Genomic DNA, 23,028 nt, shown 5'->3' with positions numbered 1-23,028 from the left:
TCCAGATGTTCCCTCCAATTTTTTATGTTGTTCTATTTTGTTATTCACTGCAAATATATCAAATTCTTGTCTAATGTTTCCATCATGAATCCTGTCCAACTTGTGCAACCTCTTACTGCTCAAAAATTTCACAGCCACCCAAACATTCCTAAAATTTTTCCTCCTCATACTAAAAACTAAGTTACAAATTTAACTTCTATATGCACTTGAATATATCACACATCAACTTGTCAACTGAACAGGCCCACAAAGGCACTCACAACGCAAACATGTCTGCACTCTGATTGTTGAAACTGAAGGCTACCGTTAACTACATAACAAACAGCAACCAGAAATTTGAAAATATTTAGAACATAAAACAGAGAGAGTCTAAGCTAGACATGCACTAGAAGCAGGTTACATGATACTCGCTCACACATAGGATCCTTTAGTAACGAACTAGTAGCTAGCAGTTTGTAGTGTACACTAAAGTGTTTCAGTCTCATTATTTAGTGTCCAGTTGCGAGACAGCCAGCTATCAGTATGCAAATCGAGATTACGCCTGCAGACGAAGGATCACGTATCCTGTTTTTAGTGCTCGCCCAGTTATACAGGTAAGTGTTTACGTATAATTCTGAATATTTCTAACTTCGAACCAGTCAGTTAAGACTTTGTTGGCTACTGATACACTCTTAACCGTGGGCACCAATTTCAAAAATTTTAGCGCTGTTGTGTGTACACTGCGGGCGCTTCTCCAGACTTGGTCAGTTGATAAGTTACTATGTGACAATTCATGTATATCTAGTTCTTTATTAAAGTTACTTTGATTTATAATTTAGTTTCGAAGTGTTTTCCTATCTTCTTTTTGAAAAGATTATGTAGTGATGACTTTGAAGAAAGAAAGAACTGATAATGATACTATTTTGTGTGAGGAGACTAAAACACTTAATTAAAATAAAGTACAACCATTTGGCTAGACATGTTTGGGTTAAAGTGTAGTACTGGACCGACCTTTAAAGCTTGGTTGTGGTGTTAGATTGATTGGTAACACACCCCAATGTCTATGTTAGACTGAAATTTGACAATTTGAATTATCAAAGGCAAGAATGTTTATATCCTTGCTATATTGAAATATGTAAGGCGAGTCCAGTACATAATTTTTACCTATAGTTGACACTTATGTAGGACATAAGACAGTTATACACAGATAATATCACAACGAGCACCTCTCTCACAGATCTTCAGTCTGTAAATTAAAAAAAAAAAAAAAAAGATGGTGTGGTGTCAAACTATACATTAACTGCAATTAATACGTTCACAACTACATCCCTCAGTTCTTTGAATTTTAATGCAGTTATACATATGTTAGAGAAGACTCTGTAATGGGAAGCACAAAATTTACAGGGACATTAATTCGAATATCTTCATTACCACTGCAAAAACATTCATAATACTGCACACACTGTACAAGAAAAATAACATGTATTCCTAATTGGTGAGATAAAAAGAAAGGAGTCCGATTAAGCAATTTCATAGGAGAACACACAATTTCAAAGTGTAACATGGTAACACCAAACAAATTCTCCATTGTAGGTCTGTCTTCACTGTATGCAACAAAGGTACCATTTCATGGTCTGTTATCAACATCCAGTTAAGAGAGAGAAAAAAATATATACTATTTTTACCTCGACCATCTCTGCGTGATCATCATCTGACTCAAAGATGGTTATGCTATCTTCATAGCACAATGGCTCCTGTAAATTTAATACAAGTGTGACATAAGGTGGTTATGCTTTTTCGCATCATTGTACAGATGATGGGAACAAATCTTAGTTGCATTAATAACTTTGAAGGTTTCAATACCAAAAGCACTTACATTATTAATATTATCTGTCCTCTGTAGTCTGCCATATGATGTGGGGCCTCTCTCCAGAGTAAACAAAGTGGGCACAGCAGTAGGTTTTAGTCTCCTGTAACCATCTGCTCGATGGTTTTCAAACTGATTGTCATCGAAGTGAACCTAAAATAATGTCGTTAAATGAAAACACGACAGGGATCACAACACAAATTTGCGATTTGTACACAAACAATCTTGCAGAGCTAGGTCATAAATTTAATAAGAACTTTCTTTCCTGGTCTTACGTGGAAAATTACTCTTTGTTATAACTAAACTACATGAAAGTCTACGCAAAATAAATAGCATCAACAGAGAGATTTTAAGGTACCATTACGTATGGAGTCGCTCTTGTACGCTCCAGCTGACTTTCAAGTTACAGGTCTTTAAAAGTGTAGTTACGGTATAAGGCATGTCAAACAATACTCGTCTCGTCATGTCATCGCTGGGTATTTTGGACTCATTAAAGGTAGAAATAAACTGCACTTTATTTCCTAATAAACACGTATGATGTGCCGAGTTATCGTATTAGAAGTAGCAAAGCCTGAGTTATGAAACTCTCTTCGTTTCAAGCACTCCTTAATACTGAAGGACTCTTAACCTACAATCCGCACACTTCCAAAACAATCCATCACATCGACGCCAGTACCTTCGAGTTATTACAAACCTTCCCATACCTCACATAAACACGAACCTGGCGTCGGCAGCCAGTTGAATCGACCACAGTTTCTTAACCATTTCGTTAAATTAATGGGATCTTTTGGAAATCTATAAAATTTGAAACCTTGAGTTGAATTATTTGTACAGTGAGCTGCTGAACAACTGACCATTTCATATTAGTTTTTGCTTGATATTTATGAAGACTTTTACAATTTACGAATCATCAGTTACAATCTTTGGACGAAGTAAATAACACAATTTGGAGCAAAATGAGTCTTTGTTTCCCAAATTTTATGAATTTTCATAAGTTCTTATCCTATCTAGAAACAAGTCACTCTAGCCTTTGCTTCAGTAGGTCACTAGGTGTATTTTCTTTTAACCGTAGAAAAAAAATTGGATATACTAACAAAATGGCTTCCAACCATCATTACCTCGTACTGCATTTACCTCGGTTGTCGTAACGTTGGCAATATCGGTTGAATTGAAACTCACAAATAAAATTTTCAGAAGGCAGTGGTGTTCCGAAGAAAGTAGTGTGTGTTTTGTAACGAAGAATCCATTATCTTCTGCGTATCAACGAAGTACATATTACACACGATTACAATAAAGCATACTACGGACCTGTAGCATACATCCTGCTGTTGATTTGTGTGGCTGTTTGGCTTTAAAGGAGCTGAAGTATGGAATTGTGACAGTGGTGGGAACATTTATGCTTTTTCTTTGGTGACACCTCGTACAGTAGTAGTTAGTTGTTTTTCGTCATTGATCTATCTTATGAATTATCATGGAATAATTAGTTGTTTGATAATCTGTGTTCCTGGCAATATGATGTGTTTCAATTTAATCGAGCACAAGTCAACTTTATAATCTCTTGAAGGACTGACTGGAGTCTGTATCCAGTAGGTAATGTGTCCAGGAGATCAGAGAAGTTAACAGATGTATAATGTAATATATGCACAGAAACTGATAGACCAAGATTGCAAGGATCGCCGTGGCATAAACTGTCGCTACGGTACTTATACTCACGAGTTGTCGTATTTCGCGTGTATTCGATATGTTGCTATGATACTTTTGGGGAAAAAAATTAAAGATTTATTAGGTGAACGCATCTAAGGTGGTTTTGGGTGAACAATCACTGTTCAATTTTGGAACGTTGGATCATGGCTAAACTACAGAGACTAGAAATTTACAGCCAAAATGTGCGATACCTAAAATATTAGTGTCTATAGGAAATAATTACCGGCGGTGATGAAGATCCGAAGACTGTACAGAGACCATTATCCAAAATATACATTTAACTGCAAATTCATCTGCATGTCTAAAACTTTATGGAGTAACCGCTGCTGAGGGAAAATTACGCTCTGCATTCAAAAATAAGAGTTTATCTAGTTATATTCGGCTGCTGTAATGCTTAATGAATGTACGATTGACTTTTGAGAAATATATGGAAGAGTATTCGCCAAAAATTATACCATATGCTCAACAAATTCGAAGTACTGGTGGATGTCGGTGCAAGTAGGTGTTAGCTGTCCGCACAACTGTAATCCGCGTTCTGAATTCTCAGCATATTGGAGGAATTACGAACTCCGGGCACCCACTGAACACAGAATAGATACCTGATAAGACCAGAGGTACTAGTTAGTCCACTACACATGCATCACTTTATCGGGTGAAGTGGTGAGGGGTCAGCTATCGGGTGGTCAAACCCGTCCGACAGCTTGACGAAAAAGGACGGTAGGTCGGTTGGCGAAAACGCCTACACACATCCAGTTTGTCTTCCGATCGGTCGGTTGGTGCGTGTGTAGTGCTCTTTAGTGCTAGAGAAGAGTTTGATAAGAACTGTCTATCACTGCGAAGAAACTATTGTCCTGTAAACCATTCATGGAACGTCGCTCTGGACATAAGAGTGGAAAAAACAACTGCGCCTCTGGCGGCTGGTGCATAGGCTCTTTGGCAGCTGAAGATCTTGTTCGCTTTACCAGCCCCTTAGTGTGAGCGAAGCTTTATCCAAAACTCTTGCTGGGAAGTGCACTCAATGGCTGGAGCGTGTTCTTCAGTAGGTAGCGGATCTGCTTTGGATGGATGCGGTTGTAATTGAGGGTGAGGTTTGTTGAGTCGCAAGTGTGCTGACGATAGGTCCTACTTCTAAGTTTACATACTACTCAACCTAAATTATCCTAAGGACAAACACACACACCCATGCCTGAGGGAACACTCGAACCTCCGCCGGGACCAGCTGCTTTCAGAGATCCACTGATGAAGAATCCAAGTCTGGTTTATATGTTTTGCGACGGCCAAGTAGGACCATGAATAAGGCTGTCGTCCTACTACTGTCATGACAGGTCAGTGCAGCTTTCAGGGAAGCGCTAACATTCAAGCATCTCGTTGCTCACTGTGTAGTTGTGTGCTGTCCTCTGGTGAATAGTGCCACAGAATTTGCTAAGTTTTACAAATATCTCTGTTTCAAGTTATCGGCTACAATATGTGGTGATGTGCAACAGACAACTGAAGAGTGAAATCCAATTCAGCACAATCCCGAAAACTAAGGTTTCTGCCGAAATGTTGTTAACTGGTATAGCTTCTGGCCAACAAATGAAATAGTGGATTGCCGGTAACAAATGACGCTGACCCTTTGACATAGGTAGATGATCTACTAAGTTGAGGTGCAAATCTTTTTCTTGCATCTGGAAAGTCTCCCACTGGTGCATGCATGTGACAGGATATCTTGCTGCACTGACAGTGAAAGCATGCATGAGTCCACTCATGACAACCCTTTTGCATGTCAGGCCAAACAAAAAAGTTTTGAAACCAGATGAGTTGATGATATAATGCCAGTGTGGCACAGGTTGTGCAGGCTGTCGAAAGCACATCTGCAGACTGCTGTGTAACTGAGTTGTGAACAATTCATCTTTCAGTAGATTCTGGAGTTCCTGGTCAGATTCCTGTGCCTTTGAAAGTTCTACCAAATCAAGTGCATTTGTTACACTTTTAATTTGAGAAAGACAGTTGACTACCACATTTTCAGTGCCTGAAATGTGGTGAATATCCGTGATGAATTGGGTAATGATATGCTGAGCATTTTTTGTCACTCTCTCTAAAAGTGTTAACAAGAGACATGTAATTATTAAACATTGTGAACTCTCAGGTTTCCAGGTTTCCAACTGGGGGTGAAAGTACTTGATTATTTCATAAACTGCGAGAAGTTTACATGTGGAAGCATTCTATTTTTGCTGCAAACGTGAGAGCTCGAGTGAAAAGCACCATCCACTAGCTGTTGTAATGCTGCACCGATAACAGTCTGGATAGCATCTACCACCAGCACAAGGAACGTGTTTAATCTGAGGTGTGCCAAGAGTGTGGCATTTAGAATGCTTCATTTTGCTGTTTCGAAGGTAGAGTTCATCGCATCTGTCCATTGGGCCAGAGAGTTCCCCTTAGTTTCAGGTCTAGAAAGCCTTGCTTGAGTGGGGCAGATGACGCCAGTAAAAATTTAACATTGCAAAGAAATGGCTTAGTTCCTGATGGTTTGAGGTCGCAGAGTTTCCAGTCTGAATTTTACTTTCTCAGGAAGCAGTAGTGATCTTGCTGACGAAATCAGATTGCCCAAGAAGGTAATCTGTGTTGGCCAAATAAAGGCTTGGCAGTATTCAGTGCAATGTGGGTTTTTCTATGGGCATTTAAGGACTTCCACCAAGTGTTGCTGGTGCTGTTCTGCAGTGGATGAAAAAGCGAGAATGTCATCTAGGCAGGCAAAACAGAGAAACAGTCCTTGGTGCGTGATGTCAATAACCCTTTGTCAAGATTGTGCAGCAGTAGGTCAATCAAATATCATAAAAATTATTTCAGACAAGTCAAATGTTACTATATGGCTGTTTTCACAATGTTCTCATCTGCCAGGGGAATTTGGGTGAAGGCCTTTGCTCAGTCTAGCACTCTAAATATGGTCCCACCATGCAGATCATAGTTGTAATTTCTTAACAGGGGTACTGAATATCTGTCTAGTACTGTCCATGCATTAAGTGCTTGATAATTACCACACAGGTGCCACATGCCATGTGCCTTGTGCCATATTTCTTGGGAATTCGGTAGACCATGGACAGCTAGAAGGATGAGCATAGAGTCGAATTCTGCCTTTGCAACAGCCATTATTACTGGAAACTGTTCAAATAGCTCGGCGTACTTATAACCATGACGTTGGTGACGGTGAAATTCCAGTAGTAGGCATATCACTGTAAAAAGTCTAGCTCATTAAGTTGAGTGCTGTATGTCACAGTGGATGAATAGTTTGATGTGGAAAGACGGAACGAACTTAATGGCTAGCAATTGTACAGTAAGGTACGTGGATAAATATACAAGTCTGACCAGTATCTGCAAAAAAATTTTGCACCATCTTCTGATCGCCAATAAGGAGATGCTAAGACTGTGACTGATAATCATATGTGCCTACATCCAACTGATTCTGGCATTTGGGGAAGCACAAGACGAAGTGCACTTGTGTGTCTGGCCTCCAAACATCCTATAATACCAGGAAACAGAAGACAGCTACTCTGTGCCATTCAGGGCCGAGGAATTCGTAGACGAATGACAAGGTACTCTCTCTTGACGATGTCCCCTGCTGTTGCTGGAGTTGCAGTGAGACAGCAGTTCAATAATCTGTCCAGTCAGAGTGTCAACCTTATCTGTGAGGGAGTCAAATCTGCATGTTCACTGCTGATGACGAAGCACTGTTGCATGGTGCTACCACTGAGCTGATCAGTCAGCATCACTGCGTCTTGTCTCCTACTGGTCAGATCTGTGACAGCGTCTAATGGCATTTCTGTCTCAGATGTTATTAAAGCTTTCAGCAGGCTTGAAAGACGGTTACTCCACAATGGACATAGTAAGGTATCAAGTAAAGTGCCTCCGTTGACTTTACTGTGTAAGTGCCTGATACATTGTGACGGTTTTCTGTCACCAATATCTTCTCGCATTAGGACTTGTCACACCCGCTCCTCTTGTGAGGTGGAAACCCTGCAAATTAATTTGGCTTTGTGTTTGTCGTAGGAATCTCACTGAGGAGGTGCAGTTATTATATCATCATTTTCAGCTGAAATAATAATGATTGAGCTGGCTATCCATCAAGTCAGATTTGCTCAAATCCATAATTATTCTGTCGAATTGAAGGCTTGCTTCTACCTTTGCGAACCATAATGCTGAATTACGTGGCCAGAATGGAGGCAATCTTACAGAGAGTCGCGATACTATGGATGCTTTAGTGGCTGGTATGTCTTGAATTTTGTGAAAATTCTTTTTCACTCTTGAAAGTCAGTTATGATACTTCTGATAATTTAGACTGATCATGTAGGCTACGATGGTGTCAGGGTCACTAATGTCGGCGTAACTAGGTGTTAACTGTCTGAGTGACTATAACAGCATGTTCTGAGATTCTCAACCAGTTATATGAAATATAAATTCCCATGAAACAGGAACAAATAAAGATTTATTACCCAGTAAACACAGAATAGTTACTTGTTGAGACCTGAGACTAGTTACTGCTAGAGAAGAATCTGACAAGAACTGTCAGTGAGTGTCAAGAAACTATCTTTCTAGATGGTATTCATGGAAAACTGCACTGAACACAGGGGAAAGAAAACAAAACCCCACATCTCTTGTGCTGGTGCACGAACTCTTTGGCAGCTCATGTAAACGCAGCTGCTTACGACCTTTGTCGTTACATTAAGAAAATGGACGACGATTTGTTGTCTATGATCACAGCTAAATGGACATCCAGCAGATTAGCAGCCCCTGATTGTACAGATTGAGAATTCTGGTGTCAAAATTCCTATTGTTTTAATAAATCAGTGGTTTATGCAAGGATCCATGTAATGTTAATTTGCTTCAACAAAGGAAATGAAAGATTCGGGATTGGCAACTACGAAGCAGAATAGTAAACACCAGAAGTCGAACATCACTGTGATGGACGAAATCACAAGTCATTTAAATGCTATAAATGTCACAAAATTGGTCATTAGGCAAATTAGTGTATAAGTAAAAATAAACCAAATAAATCTTCAAATTCTGTGAACACTGCAGAACTGAAATCAGAAATAACTCTAACTGCACCTTTGTATGACAGTAACAGCTGGTTTATAGATACTGGCTGTATGAGACACCTGTACAAAAATTTCCAGTCAGCCACAATTGTAGAAGTTAAGTATCAGATAATGGCAATATTGAGGCAGTTACATGGGACAACATTCATCTGTGATATGCTGCTGATGACAAAAATAAGCAAATAACTATTAATTACGTTATTTATGTTCCACACCTTGGATACTATTTGCTGTCCATTCAGATGACAAGATGTGGATTGTGCATATTGTCTGTGATGTATAGAGTAATGTACACAACAAAAGTGATGTAATCATCTCTGGAAAACAAGTTGCAGCTGCAACTCAAGTAGGTGGCATGTATCGATTAAATGAAGTTGGTCATAATGCATATGCTGTACAAATCAACAGTTACAAATATGGCGCCGAAGACCGGGACATCTGAATTGTGTAAGTATGCATTTATTAAAAGAAACAATGGCTTATGTGCTGAGCTGGACGACCATCAATTTAGATTCATCTATTTCTTGATAAAAAAAAAACAGTTTGGGCAAATATCTCTTAAAACATCAAGTAGAGGAGTACAAGATCTACTTGATGCAGTATGTTCTGATGTTTCTGGACCAATGAGCATAGCTTTGTAGGGAACAACACATTATTTTTTCGCTTTTGCAGATGATATATCAAGAGTCATTTGGTTGCATGCGCAATAGACAAGCATAGTCTGTAACAATTTCATTGGGTTCAGAGCACAAGCAGAAAATGAAACCTACCAAAAAATTGAAATATTTTGATAAATTCGAATAGATAATCAGAAAGAATTTGTTAAAGAGCGTATGTAGTCATTCTTAAAGGTGAAAGTAATGCGACCTGAAACGACAATTCCCAACACAGCAGAACAAAACAGAGTTGCAGAATGTGTGAATCAGATGATCACTGAAAAGACAAGATTGATGTTGATAGTTGCAGGACTGAGCAAACAGTCTGGGGCTGAAGCCTTTAACATAGTGGTTTAACTGTAGAATCGAGATCCAGCAAAAGCTGTTCAAAATGTTACTTCTGAAGAATTATAGAACAGTCATCAAATAAATCTGAGTCACTTACGAATTTTTGATGTTGAGTACTTGTGTAAGCACCGGAGGAAAAACGATGTCAGAAGGCAAATCCGAAAAACCTATCTTTGTTGGATGTTGTGACAATTCTAAAGCGTACTGTCTAACTGATACATGTTCACAAAAAACAACTGCGAAGATCTGTGATGTACAGTTAATCAAAAATCCAAAATACAACTATGGAAACAGCATCACGAACAGTAAAGACCATTTCACACTGGCTGTCACGTCATGTCCCATCCTGTCAAAACATACCACAATGTATTTCAAATGGCAGCATCCAAACTCGCTGTCCTGTGTCATCATATCACATCACGTCACAGCACTATCAAGTTTTCTGGACAAGAAAGGTTTGATGGCCGATATCATCCATCTGTTGTCATATAACCCCCATGCTCTTTTCCTCCCAATACATGAGTACGTATATATCTCTATGTTTCGTTTCATTGTGGTTTTAATGGTTAATATAAATTGTTTTTGTTTGTTATTTCTTATCAAGTTGCTTTGTTTCGTTATTTCTTTTGTTAAAATTTGTAATAGATGGCTAAAGATTAATTGAAACAGTGAGGCAGCAGTCTGAATTGTATGACATGAATGTACAAAATTACTTGCCTTCTATTATATTTATAAACTGGATTTTTATACATACTCATATGGTATTTGATATTTTACAATTAAATGCATGCAATGCGACTACAACTAGAAGTAAGAAAGAAGTACTGTTGGTGGAATCAGATTGATTAGTATGTGAAACTTATTTTTACATTGTCAGGCATTTGTAGCGTTTCATGAAGAAATATACTGAAACCTTCAGGCATGGCAAGTTGTTTGTTTAAATATGTGTTTGTGACAGGCTTATTTATTGTTAAGTAGCGCTCTGGATTGTGTGTGAAGCAGTATTGCAGGCATCTATGGTCAATATTTATATGGCTTTACTAGCTAACCTTAGTACAAATAAGGCACTTGAACTGTTAAAAGCCAAATACAAGATGTAAAGAAAACCTATAAACCTCGAAGGGAAAGGTATTGAGAGAGATATGAATATTGTATGATAATTTGCAGTGAACTACCAACGAAACTTTACCTTAAATCAAAGAATTTTCAATGGGATGTGATTGTAGCTCGTAATACTGATTTTCTCTTAGTAATTCTGGGTACAGTTTGATGTAAGAAATGAAAAAAACTGATGCTTCAACTTTCTGAAATATAAAATGAAGATTACTCTTCCTCGAATTACTTGTACAGTGTGTGAAATTCCCATTCCAATAAATGTGGACTCAAATATCCGCCTATATAAGCTACCATGCTGTGTACATACATTTTGCACGTAAAAACCGTTGATAATCATCTCTTGAAGATCACAATTCCCGCGAAAAAAGAGTTGATTACATCTATGTGAGCTGAGATCATGTGACTTGAATATACTTGATGCGCCATGCTGTGACAGACAGTGTGAATACATCTTGACATGATGGTGCTGTGACGTCATGGTGCCATGATGGCCAGTGTTAATTGGCCTTAATGCAATAGTTGATAATGGTGTGACCAATGCTCAAATGGCAGCAGTACATGAAAAAGTAGTAGAACCAACACAACCTGCTGAAGTTCAAAAAAATGCAGTTTGTCTTGAATTGGCACAAAGCACCACTGATCAGATAGTGAATGACAACATAGAGGCACAGAGCAATCAGATACAGAAACTATGCAGTCATAAATTAGAAAATCATCAAAGAAAACTGAATCCCAAATATATCAATTAGGGTTTTGCTTGGTTTGCTAGTGTTTCTTGGACAAATTAGTTGAAGAAGCTATGAGTCATAATGACCGCAAAAAATGGAGGGAAGCTTTCATTGATGAATTAAGTCATTCCGTGAAAACGAGACCAGCTTACGACCAGGCAGAAAGGCAGTCTATTTGAAACGGTTATTCAGGTTCAGATGGTGAAACTGAACTTAATAAGGCTCATTTTGTCACAAAAGTTAGTCCCAGATACTAGGAGTGGATTCTGACAAAACATTCTTCCCTGTTGTTTGTCATTCTTCAATTCAAACCCTGTTAACTATAGTAGCTGAATTTAATTTTGAGACTGAACACGTGGATGTATTAACTACATTCCCACATGATGACATCAAAATAGATTACATTCCTCAAACTGAATGCTAAGTGAAGAGGAGAGGATGGTTTGCAAATTAAAGAAAGCTATTTATGATCTGAAATAGGCGTCATGTGTTTGGTATAAGAAATGGGATTCAGCGTCATGTAAAATAAACCTAAAGAAGTAAGAATATGAGCCATGCATGAAAAGTATACAAATTCTGACCATTTGTGCAGAAAACTTAACTATCTTCTCTAACAGAAATAACAGCTGGAAGAAAAAATTAATGAATCAGTTTCAGATGAGAGATCTTGCTGAACACAGCAGGCGTCTTGACATGGGAGTAAAATGAGACAGAAAAATAAAGGATGAATAGCAGTGATCATAGTGTTATGGGAACAGGAGTCCCTACAGTACAGTGTTGCCCAAGCTCATGAAAGTAACAGCACGGGCCAGTTGCTAGACATGAAGATTTCCACATGGTAAGTTGGTCACCAAGAATGCAACATCAACGCTTCTGTGTGAGCGTGAGAGGGCTCAGTGGAAAAGTATTAAGACAAGTGCAGACAAATCTGCCTCCATTAATCTCATGACGTTATGTAAGAATCACTAGGTAGGACGCAATAACACCTATCACACCCTTGAAGAAGCAGTTATGAAACTGAAACAAATTGATTAAGCCAATACAGCAAAAGTGAAGACCACTGATGACTTATAATGAGCGAGACTGATTCAGTCATAACAAATTATGGCATATGACATAGCCGTTCTTCAATGCCATAAATACTCCACCCTGCTAGTCTAGAGGCAGTCGATCAGTAGGATCAATGGCGTTTATGTCGTTCACAGTTGATTCCCTGATTATTACAGTGTAACATCTTGTGTGAAATTGTTCCAGTATTCGTCATACTCTTGCCGCAGATGATTGTTAACCTTCATCCAGTACTGAAGCTACCATTGATGGGTAATCCACGAGTCTACCAACACCATTCAAGTTCTAGTCAGAAACCTCAGCATCATTCAGGCCAGATGGCCTACTGAGTTGGCAGGATCAGCATTCAGCATGACATCACAGCATCCAGCATTCCAGTCATTATGATGGGGCAACATAGGCAGTGACTTGAGAGGGACAGAGTAGTCTCAGGATGGTGTATGAGACAAACACACATATGCCGCAGTCCAGCCTCATCCACAGCATACCAACTGAAAGGAAGCATCTTCTGAACCAATGGGCAGGCAACCCACCACACTCTGAGTCACTAGCCTGCGCTTGGGGCTGACACAGCAATCTTTCGCAGACCTGAATCTGCCTATTGATTCAGCAGATTCTATTCTGTCTTACGAGGCGAATGGCCTCCATGAAAAGATGGCTACAAGATGTATTCTGAGGAATAAAATAAGTAATATTTAATCTTGTTTCATTGTTTCTGATGACACCACACAAGTTTCTCGGCCTCCATTGAAGCAAAATAGTAGGAATTTCCAGTTTGTGGTTGGCACCAACCAAACGGATGCTAGAAGTGCTCAAGCCCAGTCCCAATTGAAATATGTGTGTGTGGCGGGGGTGGGGGGGAGGAATAGTGGTCAACCCTAAGGAGGACAATGATTCTGGAAGTGGTTCTCATCCAGTCGACCAATGTCTGCAACAGTCACCTGCGGTGGGGTCAGAGAGAAACATTGTACTTGTTTTTGGGGAAACTGTATTTTTTGCCATGCAGAGAATAGGACTTAAAGACGGGGAAGTTACTATTAGTAGGACAAGTGTGCCAGCTGATTTATCTCAATTTACAGGTAATACTCAGTAAATGTATCTTGCTCTGACATGTTGTTAAATTTTAAATTTCATGGCTTGTAGTGCAACTTGTGATAAATTTATACCTGTGATATGCGCTACATTGAGAAGATACAGGCACACAGCAGATGACTGCTCAGAGTGTTGTTGGAAATGATTAGGCATAAGAATTAAATTTAATTGCCTTGGTCCAACTGTAGTTATTGAGTTAGTGTTTGGAAGTGGTACTAATTTATTCGTGAAAAAAGGGAGAGTAAACCGCTCAGACATGGACAGATCTAAGCAGCAAATACTGATGATAAGATAACAGCTCTTAATTGTTAGAGGACACTGAAAAGCAGACAGCCCATAATGAACAGTCAAATTAGCAGTTAAGGCTTTACTAAAATATGGCAGCCACAATCTGGTCTGGGAGGAATTAAAAATAAAATAAATGTTGCTTCCTCATTCGTTGAGCTTGCAACCATAGCATAAATGATGTACTAGCAATGATGTATTAGCCATGGCCAAGTTAAGCAGCTGGTCAGATGAAACTTGCTTGCAGATGGCTAAATTACTTAACAGGTGAGGCTGAGACCTATATCTTGCATCAAGAAGTTCTTAATAAGGCGTCCAAATATGCAGAATTAACGGAAGTTAAAGGCAAAGGTGTAGAAAGCAAAAAAGTTTTTTAGGGAAAAATTCAGTAGCTTGATACAGGAAGCGAATGAAATGATTCACTTGTTTTCTGACACGATAAACAAACTGAATTCACTGACTTACAGGCTGACATAAAAGCCAGATACTGACAGAGTCATGCTTAAAGAAGCAGAGAATAGGCCATTAGCTGTTTCCCTGAGAGTGATTCCCTCAGATTTTTCACAGTAGACGCGAATGGAAAGCCTTGAGGATTTAGTGGCAGCACTTTACGTTGCCACACACTTGCTAGAAACAGAGAGTGCAACAAAAACGCACAATGAACGGAAGATATCTATGTCTCGTAAGGAATGTTAACGTTGTGGTCAGCAGGAGCATTTGAAGGCCACAGGGGCGCCAACCACAATGCTACAATTGCCAACGGTTTTGGTATCAATCTAGGGATTGTGGATCCAAAAAGCATGGCAAATACAATGGGAAAAGGAAATAGTAGGAGCTAATACTGAAGGCAGTTGAGAGATATATACCAAATAAATTAATAAGTGATGGTACTGATCCCCCATGGTACACAAAATCGGTCAGATCGCTGTTGAAGGAGCGACGAAAAAAGCATGCCAAATTTAAAAGAACGCCAAATCCCCAAGATTGGCAAAGTTTTGCAAAATTCGAAATATAGCGCCTACCTCATTGCGAGGTGCTTTTAATAGATTCCACAACGAAATTCTGTCTCAGAATCTGGCAGAAAACCCAAAGAGAATCTGGTCATACATAAAGCACACAAGTGGCAAGATGCAATCAATACCTTCACTGCGTGATAACAACGTTGAAGTCACCAGCAAGCGTGCCACTAAAGCAAAGTTATTAAACACAGTTTTCCGAAACTCCTTCACCAAAGAAGACGAAATAAATACTCCTGAAATTCAATCAAGAACAACTGCCAAGATGAGAAACATAGAAGTAGATCCCACGGTGTAGCAAAGCAGTTTAAATCACTTAATAAAGGCAAGGCCTCTGGTCCAGATTGTATACCAGTCAGGTTCCCTTTAGAGTATGCTGATACAATAGCTTCATATTTAGCAATTCTATACGACCGCTCGCTCGCAGAAAGATCTGTACCTAAAGACTGGAAAATTCCTCAAGTCACACCAGTACTCAAAAAGGGAAATAGGAGTAATCTGCTGAATTACAGGCCCTTATCACGAACGTCGATTTGCTATAGGGTTTTAGATCATGTACTGTGTTCGAACGCTATGAATTACCTCGAAGAAAACGATTTGTTGACACATAGTCAGCACAGATTCAGAAAATATCATTCTTGTGAGAGACGACTAGCTCTTTATACTCATGAAATAATGAACGCTATCGACAGGGAATGTCAAATTGATTCCATATTTTTAGATTTCCAGAAGGCTTTCGACACCATTCTTCGCAAGTGTCTTCTAACCAAACTGTGTGCCTATGAAATATCGCCTCAGTTTTGCGACTGGTTTGGTGATTTCCTATCATAAAGGTCACAGTCACAGTAATAGAAGGAAAGTCATCGAGTTAAACAGAAGTAATATCCGGCGTTCCCCAAGGAAGTGTTATAGGCCCTCTATTGTTCCTGATCTACGGTGACGACATAGGAGACAATTTGAGTAGCCCCCTTAGATTGTTTTCAGATGATGCTGTCATTTACCGCCATCATCAGATGACCAAAACGAATTGCAAAATGATTTAGATAAGACATCTGTGTGAAGCGAAAAGTGGCAACTGACCCTGACTAAAGAAAAGTGCGAAGTTATTCACATGAGTACTAAAAGAAATCTGCAAAATTTCGATTACACGATAAATCACACAAATCTGAAGGCTCTAAAGTCAACTCAATTGGAGATAATGTTGCTGGGTAGAACAATCCAAAGACTGCGATTCATTGGCAGAACGCGTAGAAGGTGCAACAGGTCTACTAAAGAGACTGCTTACACCAGTATTGCTGTGTGGTGTGGATCTGCATCAGGTGGGAGTGATGGATGATGGATGACACCGAAAAAATTCAAAGAAGGGCAGCTCGTTTTGATTTATCGCGAGATAGGGGAGATAGTGCCACAAACATGATGTGTGAATTGGAGTAGCAATCATTAAAACAAAGACGTTTTTCGTTGCGACGGGACCTTCTCACGAAATTTCAATCACCAGTTTTCTCCTCCGATTGCGAAAACATTCTGCTGCCACCCACCTATATAGGGAGAAATGATCATCACGATAAAATAAGAGAAATCAGGGCTCGCACAGAAAAAGTTAAGTGCTCGTTTTTCCCGCGCGCCGTTTGAGAGCGGAACGGTAGAGAGACAGCTTGGAGGTTGTTCATTGAACACTCTGCCAGGCACTTTATTGTGAATAGCAGAGTAATCACGTAGATGTAGATGTTAAACGCCAACAGGAATGTTCCTTCTATCGGGAAGCGTTCCCAATAAACTGCAGTACAGTAAAAACATACACAGAGTCGGATTGTTGTTTGTTTGCGTGTATGAATTTTAAAAAAAGTATAGATTTCTAGTGTATATTGGGGCACAGGTATTGGTTGTGGGTCTGGACCATGTGGACAAGAGGAGACTGAAAACTCCGAGATACAGATCGTGCGGAATAGCAATAATAGGATAAACTCAGTAGTGACAACACAGCTCAATTTTTCATGAGCAGAAGGATCTGTTGGCAAATGTGGGACAGGAATTTTCTGCAATACTTGGTTTAGACTATCCAATTAGGCATTATATTAAAATCGACCTTTGGCAACAAACAGGTGTACCTAACGGAAATTCGTTTCTGATGGGTAGAGCAGTTGCAAATGTTAGTGTGTCACAGGGTACACCCATTGCTAAGGTAGTACAAAATGAACTGTGACAAGTGCATTAAAAGTTGTTCCACATGACAGGCTACCAGCAAGTACAGGGAAGCTAACTTTGGTTACGCTAAATGTCGATGTACCAGAGCAAGATGTATGTTTGATAGAACATTTTATATGAACAGCTTTGTATTATATGAAGGACTATAGCTGGAACGTAGATGATTAGATTATGGTACAAATAAGACTTGACAATTTCGGAATTGACGAAGTGAGGCTGCATAGAAGTACTCAGTAAAGAAGACATCAGTAGGTCAATGATTAGCGTGTTGTTGTTGTTGTGGTCTTCAGTCCAGAGACTGGTTTGATGCAGCTCTCCAAGCTACTCTATCCTGTGCAAGCTTCTTCATCTCCCAGTACCTACTGCAACCTACATCCGTCTGAATCTGCTTAGTGTATTCATCTCTTGGTCTCCCTCTACGATTTTTACCCTCCACGCTGCCCTCCAATACTAAACCGGTGATCCCTTGATGCCTCAAAACATGTCCTACAAACGGATCCCTTCTTCTAGACAAGTTGTGCCACAAACTTCTCTTCTCCCCAATCATATTCAATACTTCCTCATTAGTTATGTGATCTACCCATCTAATCTTCAGCATTCTTCTGCAACACCACATTTCGAAAGCTTCTATTCTCTTCTTGTCCAAAATATTTATCATCCCTGTTTCACTTCCATACATACCTACACTCCATACAAATACTTTCAGAAACGACTTCCTGACACTTAAATCTTTACTCGATGTTAACAAATTTCTCTTCTTCAGAAATCCTTTCCTTGTCATTGCCAGTCAACATTTTATATCCTCCCTACTTCGACCATCATCAGTTATTTTACTCCCCAAATAGCAAAACTCCTTTACTACTTTAAGTGTCTCATTTCCTAATGTAATTCCCTCAGCATCACCCGACTTAATTCGACTACATTCCATTATCCTCATTTAGCTTTTGTTGATGTTCATCTTATATCCTCCTTTCAAGACACTGTCCATCCATTCAACTGCTCTTCCAAGTCCTTTGCTGTCTCTGACAGAATTACAACATCATCGGCGAACCTCAAAGTTTTTATTTCTTCTCCATGGATTTTAATACCTACTCCGAATTTTTCTTTTGTTTCCCTTACTGCTTGCTCAATATACAGATTGAATAACATCGGGGAGAGGCTACAACCCTGTCTCACTCCCTTCCCAACCACTGCTTACCTTTCATGTCCCTCGACTCTTATAACTGCCATCTGGTTTCTGTACAAATTGTAAATGGCCTTTCGCTCCCTGTATTTTACCCCTGCCACCTTCAGAATTTGAAAGAGAGTATTCCAATCAACATTGTCAAAAGCTTTCTCTAAGTCTACAAATGCTACAAACGTAGGTTTGCCTTTCCTTAATCTAGCATCTAAGACAAGTCGTAGGGTCAGTATTGCTTCACGTGTTCCGATATTTCTACGGAATCCAAACTGATCTTCCCAGAGTTCGGCTTCTACTAGTTTTTTCCATTCGTCTGTAAATAATTCGCGTTAGTATTTTGCAGCCGTGACTTATTAAACTGATAGTTCGGTAATTTTCACATCTGTCAACACCTGCTTTCTTTGGGATTGGAATTATTATATTCTTCTTGACGTCTGAGGGTATTTCGCCTGTCTCATACATCTTGCTCACCAGATGGTAGAGTTTTGTCAGGACTGGCTCTCCCAAGGCTGTCAGTAGTTCTAATGGAATGTTGTCTACTCCCGGGGTTTTATTTCGACTCAGGTCTTTCAGTGCTCTGTCAAACTCTTCACGCAGTATCATATCTCCCATTCATCTTCATCTTCATCTACATCCTCTTCCATTTTCAAAATATTGTCCTCAACTACATCGCCCTTATATAGACCCTCTATATACTCCTTCCACCTTTCTGCTTTCCCCTCTTTGCTTAGAACTACGTTTCCATCTGAGCTCTTGATATTCGTACAAGTGGTTCTCTTTTCTCCAAAGGTCTCTTTAATTTTCCTGTAGGCAGTATCTATACTACCCCTGGTGAGATAAGCCTCTACATCGTTACATTTTTCCTCTAGCCATATACGATTTGCCATTTTGCACTTTCTGTCGATCTCATTTTTGAGGCATTTGTATTCCTTTTTGCCTGCCTCATTTACTGCATTTTTATATTTTCTCCTTTCATCAATTAAATTCAGTATTTCTTCTGTTACCCAAGGATTTCTACTAGCCCTCGTCTTTTTACCTACTTGATCCTCTGCTGCCTTCACTACTTCATCCCTCAAAGGTACCCATTCTTCTTCTACTGTATTGCTTTCCCCCATTCTTGTGAATTGTTCCCTTATGCTCTCCCTGAAACTCTCTACAACCTCTGGTTCTTTCAGTTTATCCAGGTCCCATCTCCTTAAATTCCCACCTTTTTGCAGTTTCTTCAGTTTTAGTCTGTGGTCAGAGTCCACATCTGCCCCTGGAAATGTCTTACAGTTTAAAACCTGATTCCTAAATCTCCGTCTTACCATTATATAATCTATCTGAAACCTGTCAGTATCTCCAGGATTCTTCCATGTATACAATCTTCTTTTATGATTGTTGAACGAAGTGTTAGCTATGATTAAGTTGTGTTCTGTGCCAAATTCTACCAGGTGGCTTCCTCTTTCGTTTCTTACCCCCAATCCATATTCACCTACAACTTTTCCTTCTCTCCCTTTTCCTACTGACGAATTCCAGTCACCCATGACTATTTTCGTCTCCCTTCACTATCTGAATAATTTCTTTTATTTCATCACACATTTCTTCAATTTCTTCGTCATCTGCAGAGCTAGTTGGCATATAAACGAGAAAACGGTATGCTTATAAATATATTTATTCATCAATGTCTCTGTTTATATCCGATATATACTATTCATGAAGAAATTGGTCAAATATTTCCTGTGTTTTAGAAAGCACTGAAACATTAGGCTACTGGCCTACTTTTGCTTCCTATTCCTTTGATATACGTTTATTTAACTTGTTTATGTATTTAATAATGTATGTTTGAGCGTGTTTATGGTCCAGCCATAGGAATACTTATTAAATTTCAAGTTATTTAAATGTAAATCCAGTATTTCGAATGTGTTTCATTACGTTTGTGAATGTGCGTTGGCTTGAAGACATGGTGGGAGCGCTCTAGACCATCACAGCACTCGTGAATGGGGAGAGGAACAGTGCCATGCAAGGGACGGCACAGGACACGGGAAGTGCTGGACGAGACAGCGCAAGGGACGCACGATCGCGAGAGAGACTTGGGGTGTGGAGCGGTTTGGGCGTGGTCGCGAGAGGTAGAAATACTTCGGAATGCGGACTTGTGAACTTGTGAGATTTCCGAGGTTTCTACAGTAAGGTGTAGTATGCGTTTAGAAGCGAATATCTCGCGAGCTATGTTGTCGTTCATCTAATTACGTGCAGTAGGAATCTATTGTTTCCCTGTTATTTATTTAATTGCTGGACCATCGACACCGATAAGTGTTTTGCAGAAATATACCACATTCTCAAAAGTACTTCTACTATCGTACTTATCATTTAAAGTCATTAAGATAGTACCTGCAGATTTTATTCATTGCAATCTTTTATTTATAAATTTCTATATTACACTCGCGATCGCCAAGTGATAGGAACCTTCGACTATTCGATTCATGTGTATATTCATATTGTATACTGTAGCCTCAGCAGTATTTGGCTTGCAATGCGGCAAATGTGTATCCCAGCCCCTAGACAACGAAACCAGCCAAAACTTTAACGTTTCAACTTTTTATCTGAGGGTACATAGTTAAGGGCCACACCACGTCACATTTATTTTTGAAAGCCCGCAAGTGTTTTGAAGCAATCAGGTATTGTGGACAAGTGTTTTGTGTTGGCGTTGCGTTAATACGAGGGCAATTCAATAAGTAATGCAACACATTTTTTTTCTGAAACAGGGGTTGTTTTATTCAGCATTGAAATACACCAGGTTATTCCCCAATCTTTTAGTTACACAACACTATTTTTCAACGTAATCTCCATTCAATGCTACGGCCTTACGCCACCTTGAAATGAGGGCCTGTATGCCTGCACGGTACCATTCCACTGGTCGATGTCGGAGCCAACGTCGTACTGCGTCAATAACTTCTTCATCATCCGCGTAGTGCCTTCCACGGATTGCGTCCTTCATTGGGCCAAACATATGGAAATCCGACGGTGCGAGATCGGGGCTGTAGGGTGCATGAGGAAGAACAGTCTACTGAATTTTTGTGAGCTCCTCTCGGGTGCGAAGACTTGTGTGAGGTCTTGCGTTGTCATGAAGAAGGAGAAGTTCGTTCAGATTTTTGTGCCTATGAACACGCTGAAGTCGTTTCTTCAATTTCTGAAGAGTAGCACAATACACTTCAGAGTTGATCGTTTGACCATGGGGAAGGACATCGAACAGAAGACTGCAACCATGACTTTTCCGGCTGAGGGTATGGCTTTAAACTTTTTCTTGGTAGGGGAGTGGGTGTGGCGCCACTCCATTGATTGCCGTTTTGTTTCAGGTTCGAAGTGATGAACCCATGTTTCATCGCCTGTAACAATCTTTGACAAGAAATTGTCACCCTCAGCCACATGACGAGCAAGCAATTCCGCACAGATGGTTCTCCTTTGCTCTTTATGGTGTTTGGTTAGACAACGAGGCACCCAGCGGGAACAAACCTTTGAGTATCCCAACTGGTGAACAATTGTGACAGCACTACCAACAGAGATGTCAAGTTGAGCACTGAGTTGTTTGATGGTGATCCGTCGATCATCTCGAACGAGTGTGTTCGCACGCTCCGCCATTGCAGGAGTCACAGCTGTGCACGGCCGGCCCGCACGCGGGAGATCAGACAGTCTTGCTTGACCTTGCGGCGATGATGACACACGCTTTGCCCAACGACTCACCATGCTTTTGTCCACTGCCAGATCACCGTAGACATTCTGCAAGCGCCTATGAATATCTGAGATGCCCTGGTTTTCCGCCAAAAGAAACTCGATCACTGCCCGTTGTTTGCAACGCACATCTGTTACATACGCCATTTTAACAGCTCCGTACAGCGCTGCCACCTGTCGGAAGTCAATGAAACTATACGAGACGAAGCGGGAATGTTTGAAAATATTCCACAAGAAGTTTCCGGTTTTTTCAACCAAAATTGGCCGAGAAAAAAAATGTGTTGCATGACTGATTGAACTGCCCTCGTAGTAACAGTGTAGCATGTTTGAACACAAAGTTCGCGTTAAAAGTTGTCGTCAAAGAACACGTTCACTGGCTGTGAAGATAACGTTCTGCTGCAAAATATTCCTTCGATTTCGACAATAATAATGAGTAATGCGCATACCACTCTGCTGAGATGGATAAAGGACCAACAATGCAGTGGAGAACTGTGGATACTTTGCTCCGGGGAGAAAGAAATGGTCCACTGAATAAAGTTGATCACAGCATGTATAATGTATAGTTAATGGAACTTGCAGGGCTGTACAAGCCAGACACTCCATGCTACCTGGTCGACGAAGTAACTAACACTAAAGTGGATAGTTTAATCAGGCTTACTCCATATCACAATCATTTAAATCCGACTAAGGGGGCCTAGGTGAAAAGTAAAGTGCCGAAAAACAACAAGAAATTTACGCTCAGTGAGGTTCAAATGCTGACAAAAGATGCCATTGCAAATGTTGCACCACAGGCCTGATCTCGAGTTGCCAGCCATACCAAAAAGGTACCGTACTTGCGAAGAGGGATTCATGAACGATTGTGACGAGTTTTGACTAATACGTAACTTCTCTCGTTAAAATCTGCTTCTTTTGCCAAAACACAGCAATGTCTCTAACATTCTAATACATTTAAAAAAGAAATTGCGAGGAACTCCTGAAACAGTATCTGAGGGCAAGACAGA

The 23,028-nt window shown here is 39.9% G+C and overlaps 1 protein-coding gene across 6 annotated transcripts in view; it reads right to left on the bottom strand.

The window, feature by feature from the left end:
* LOC124550852 overlaps window positions 1-2,969 on the bottom strand; it is a 54,360-nt gene extending 51,391 nt beyond the window's left edge. For 2 of the 6 annotated variants that reach the window (XM_047125596.1, XM_047125587.1), the window contains exons 1-3: window positions 2,941-2,969; window positions 1,856-1,999; window positions 1,665-1,733 (exon numbers count right to left, since the gene is read on the bottom strand). In XM_047125596.1, the coding sequence (XP_046981552.1) occupies window positions 1,665-1,733; window positions 1,856-1,999; window positions 2,941-2,961 (234 nt within the window). In that variant the 5' untranslated portion in view covers window positions 2,962-2,969. Of the gene's footprint in view, window positions 1-1,664; window positions 1,734-1,855; window positions 2,000-2,204; window positions 2,540-2,700; window positions 2,870-2,940 lie in introns of those variants that run through there. The other 4 variants (XM_047125620.1, XM_047125628.1, XM_047125611.1 and 1 more) reach the window with 3 other exon arrangements.
* Between the last annotated feature and the right edge of the window lie 20,059 nt (window positions 2,970-23,028).

Source organism: Schistocerca americana, chromosome 1 (genome assembly GCF_021461395.2).
Source record: "Schistocerca americana isolate TAMUIC-IGC-003095 chromosome 1, iqSchAmer2.1, whole genome shotgun sequence".
NCBI lineage: Eukaryota > Metazoa > Arthropoda > Insecta > Orthoptera > Acrididae > Schistocerca > Schistocerca americana.
The sequence above is the reverse complement of the archived record's forward strand: the minus strand, read 5'-3'. Positions and strand labels throughout refer to the sequence as shown.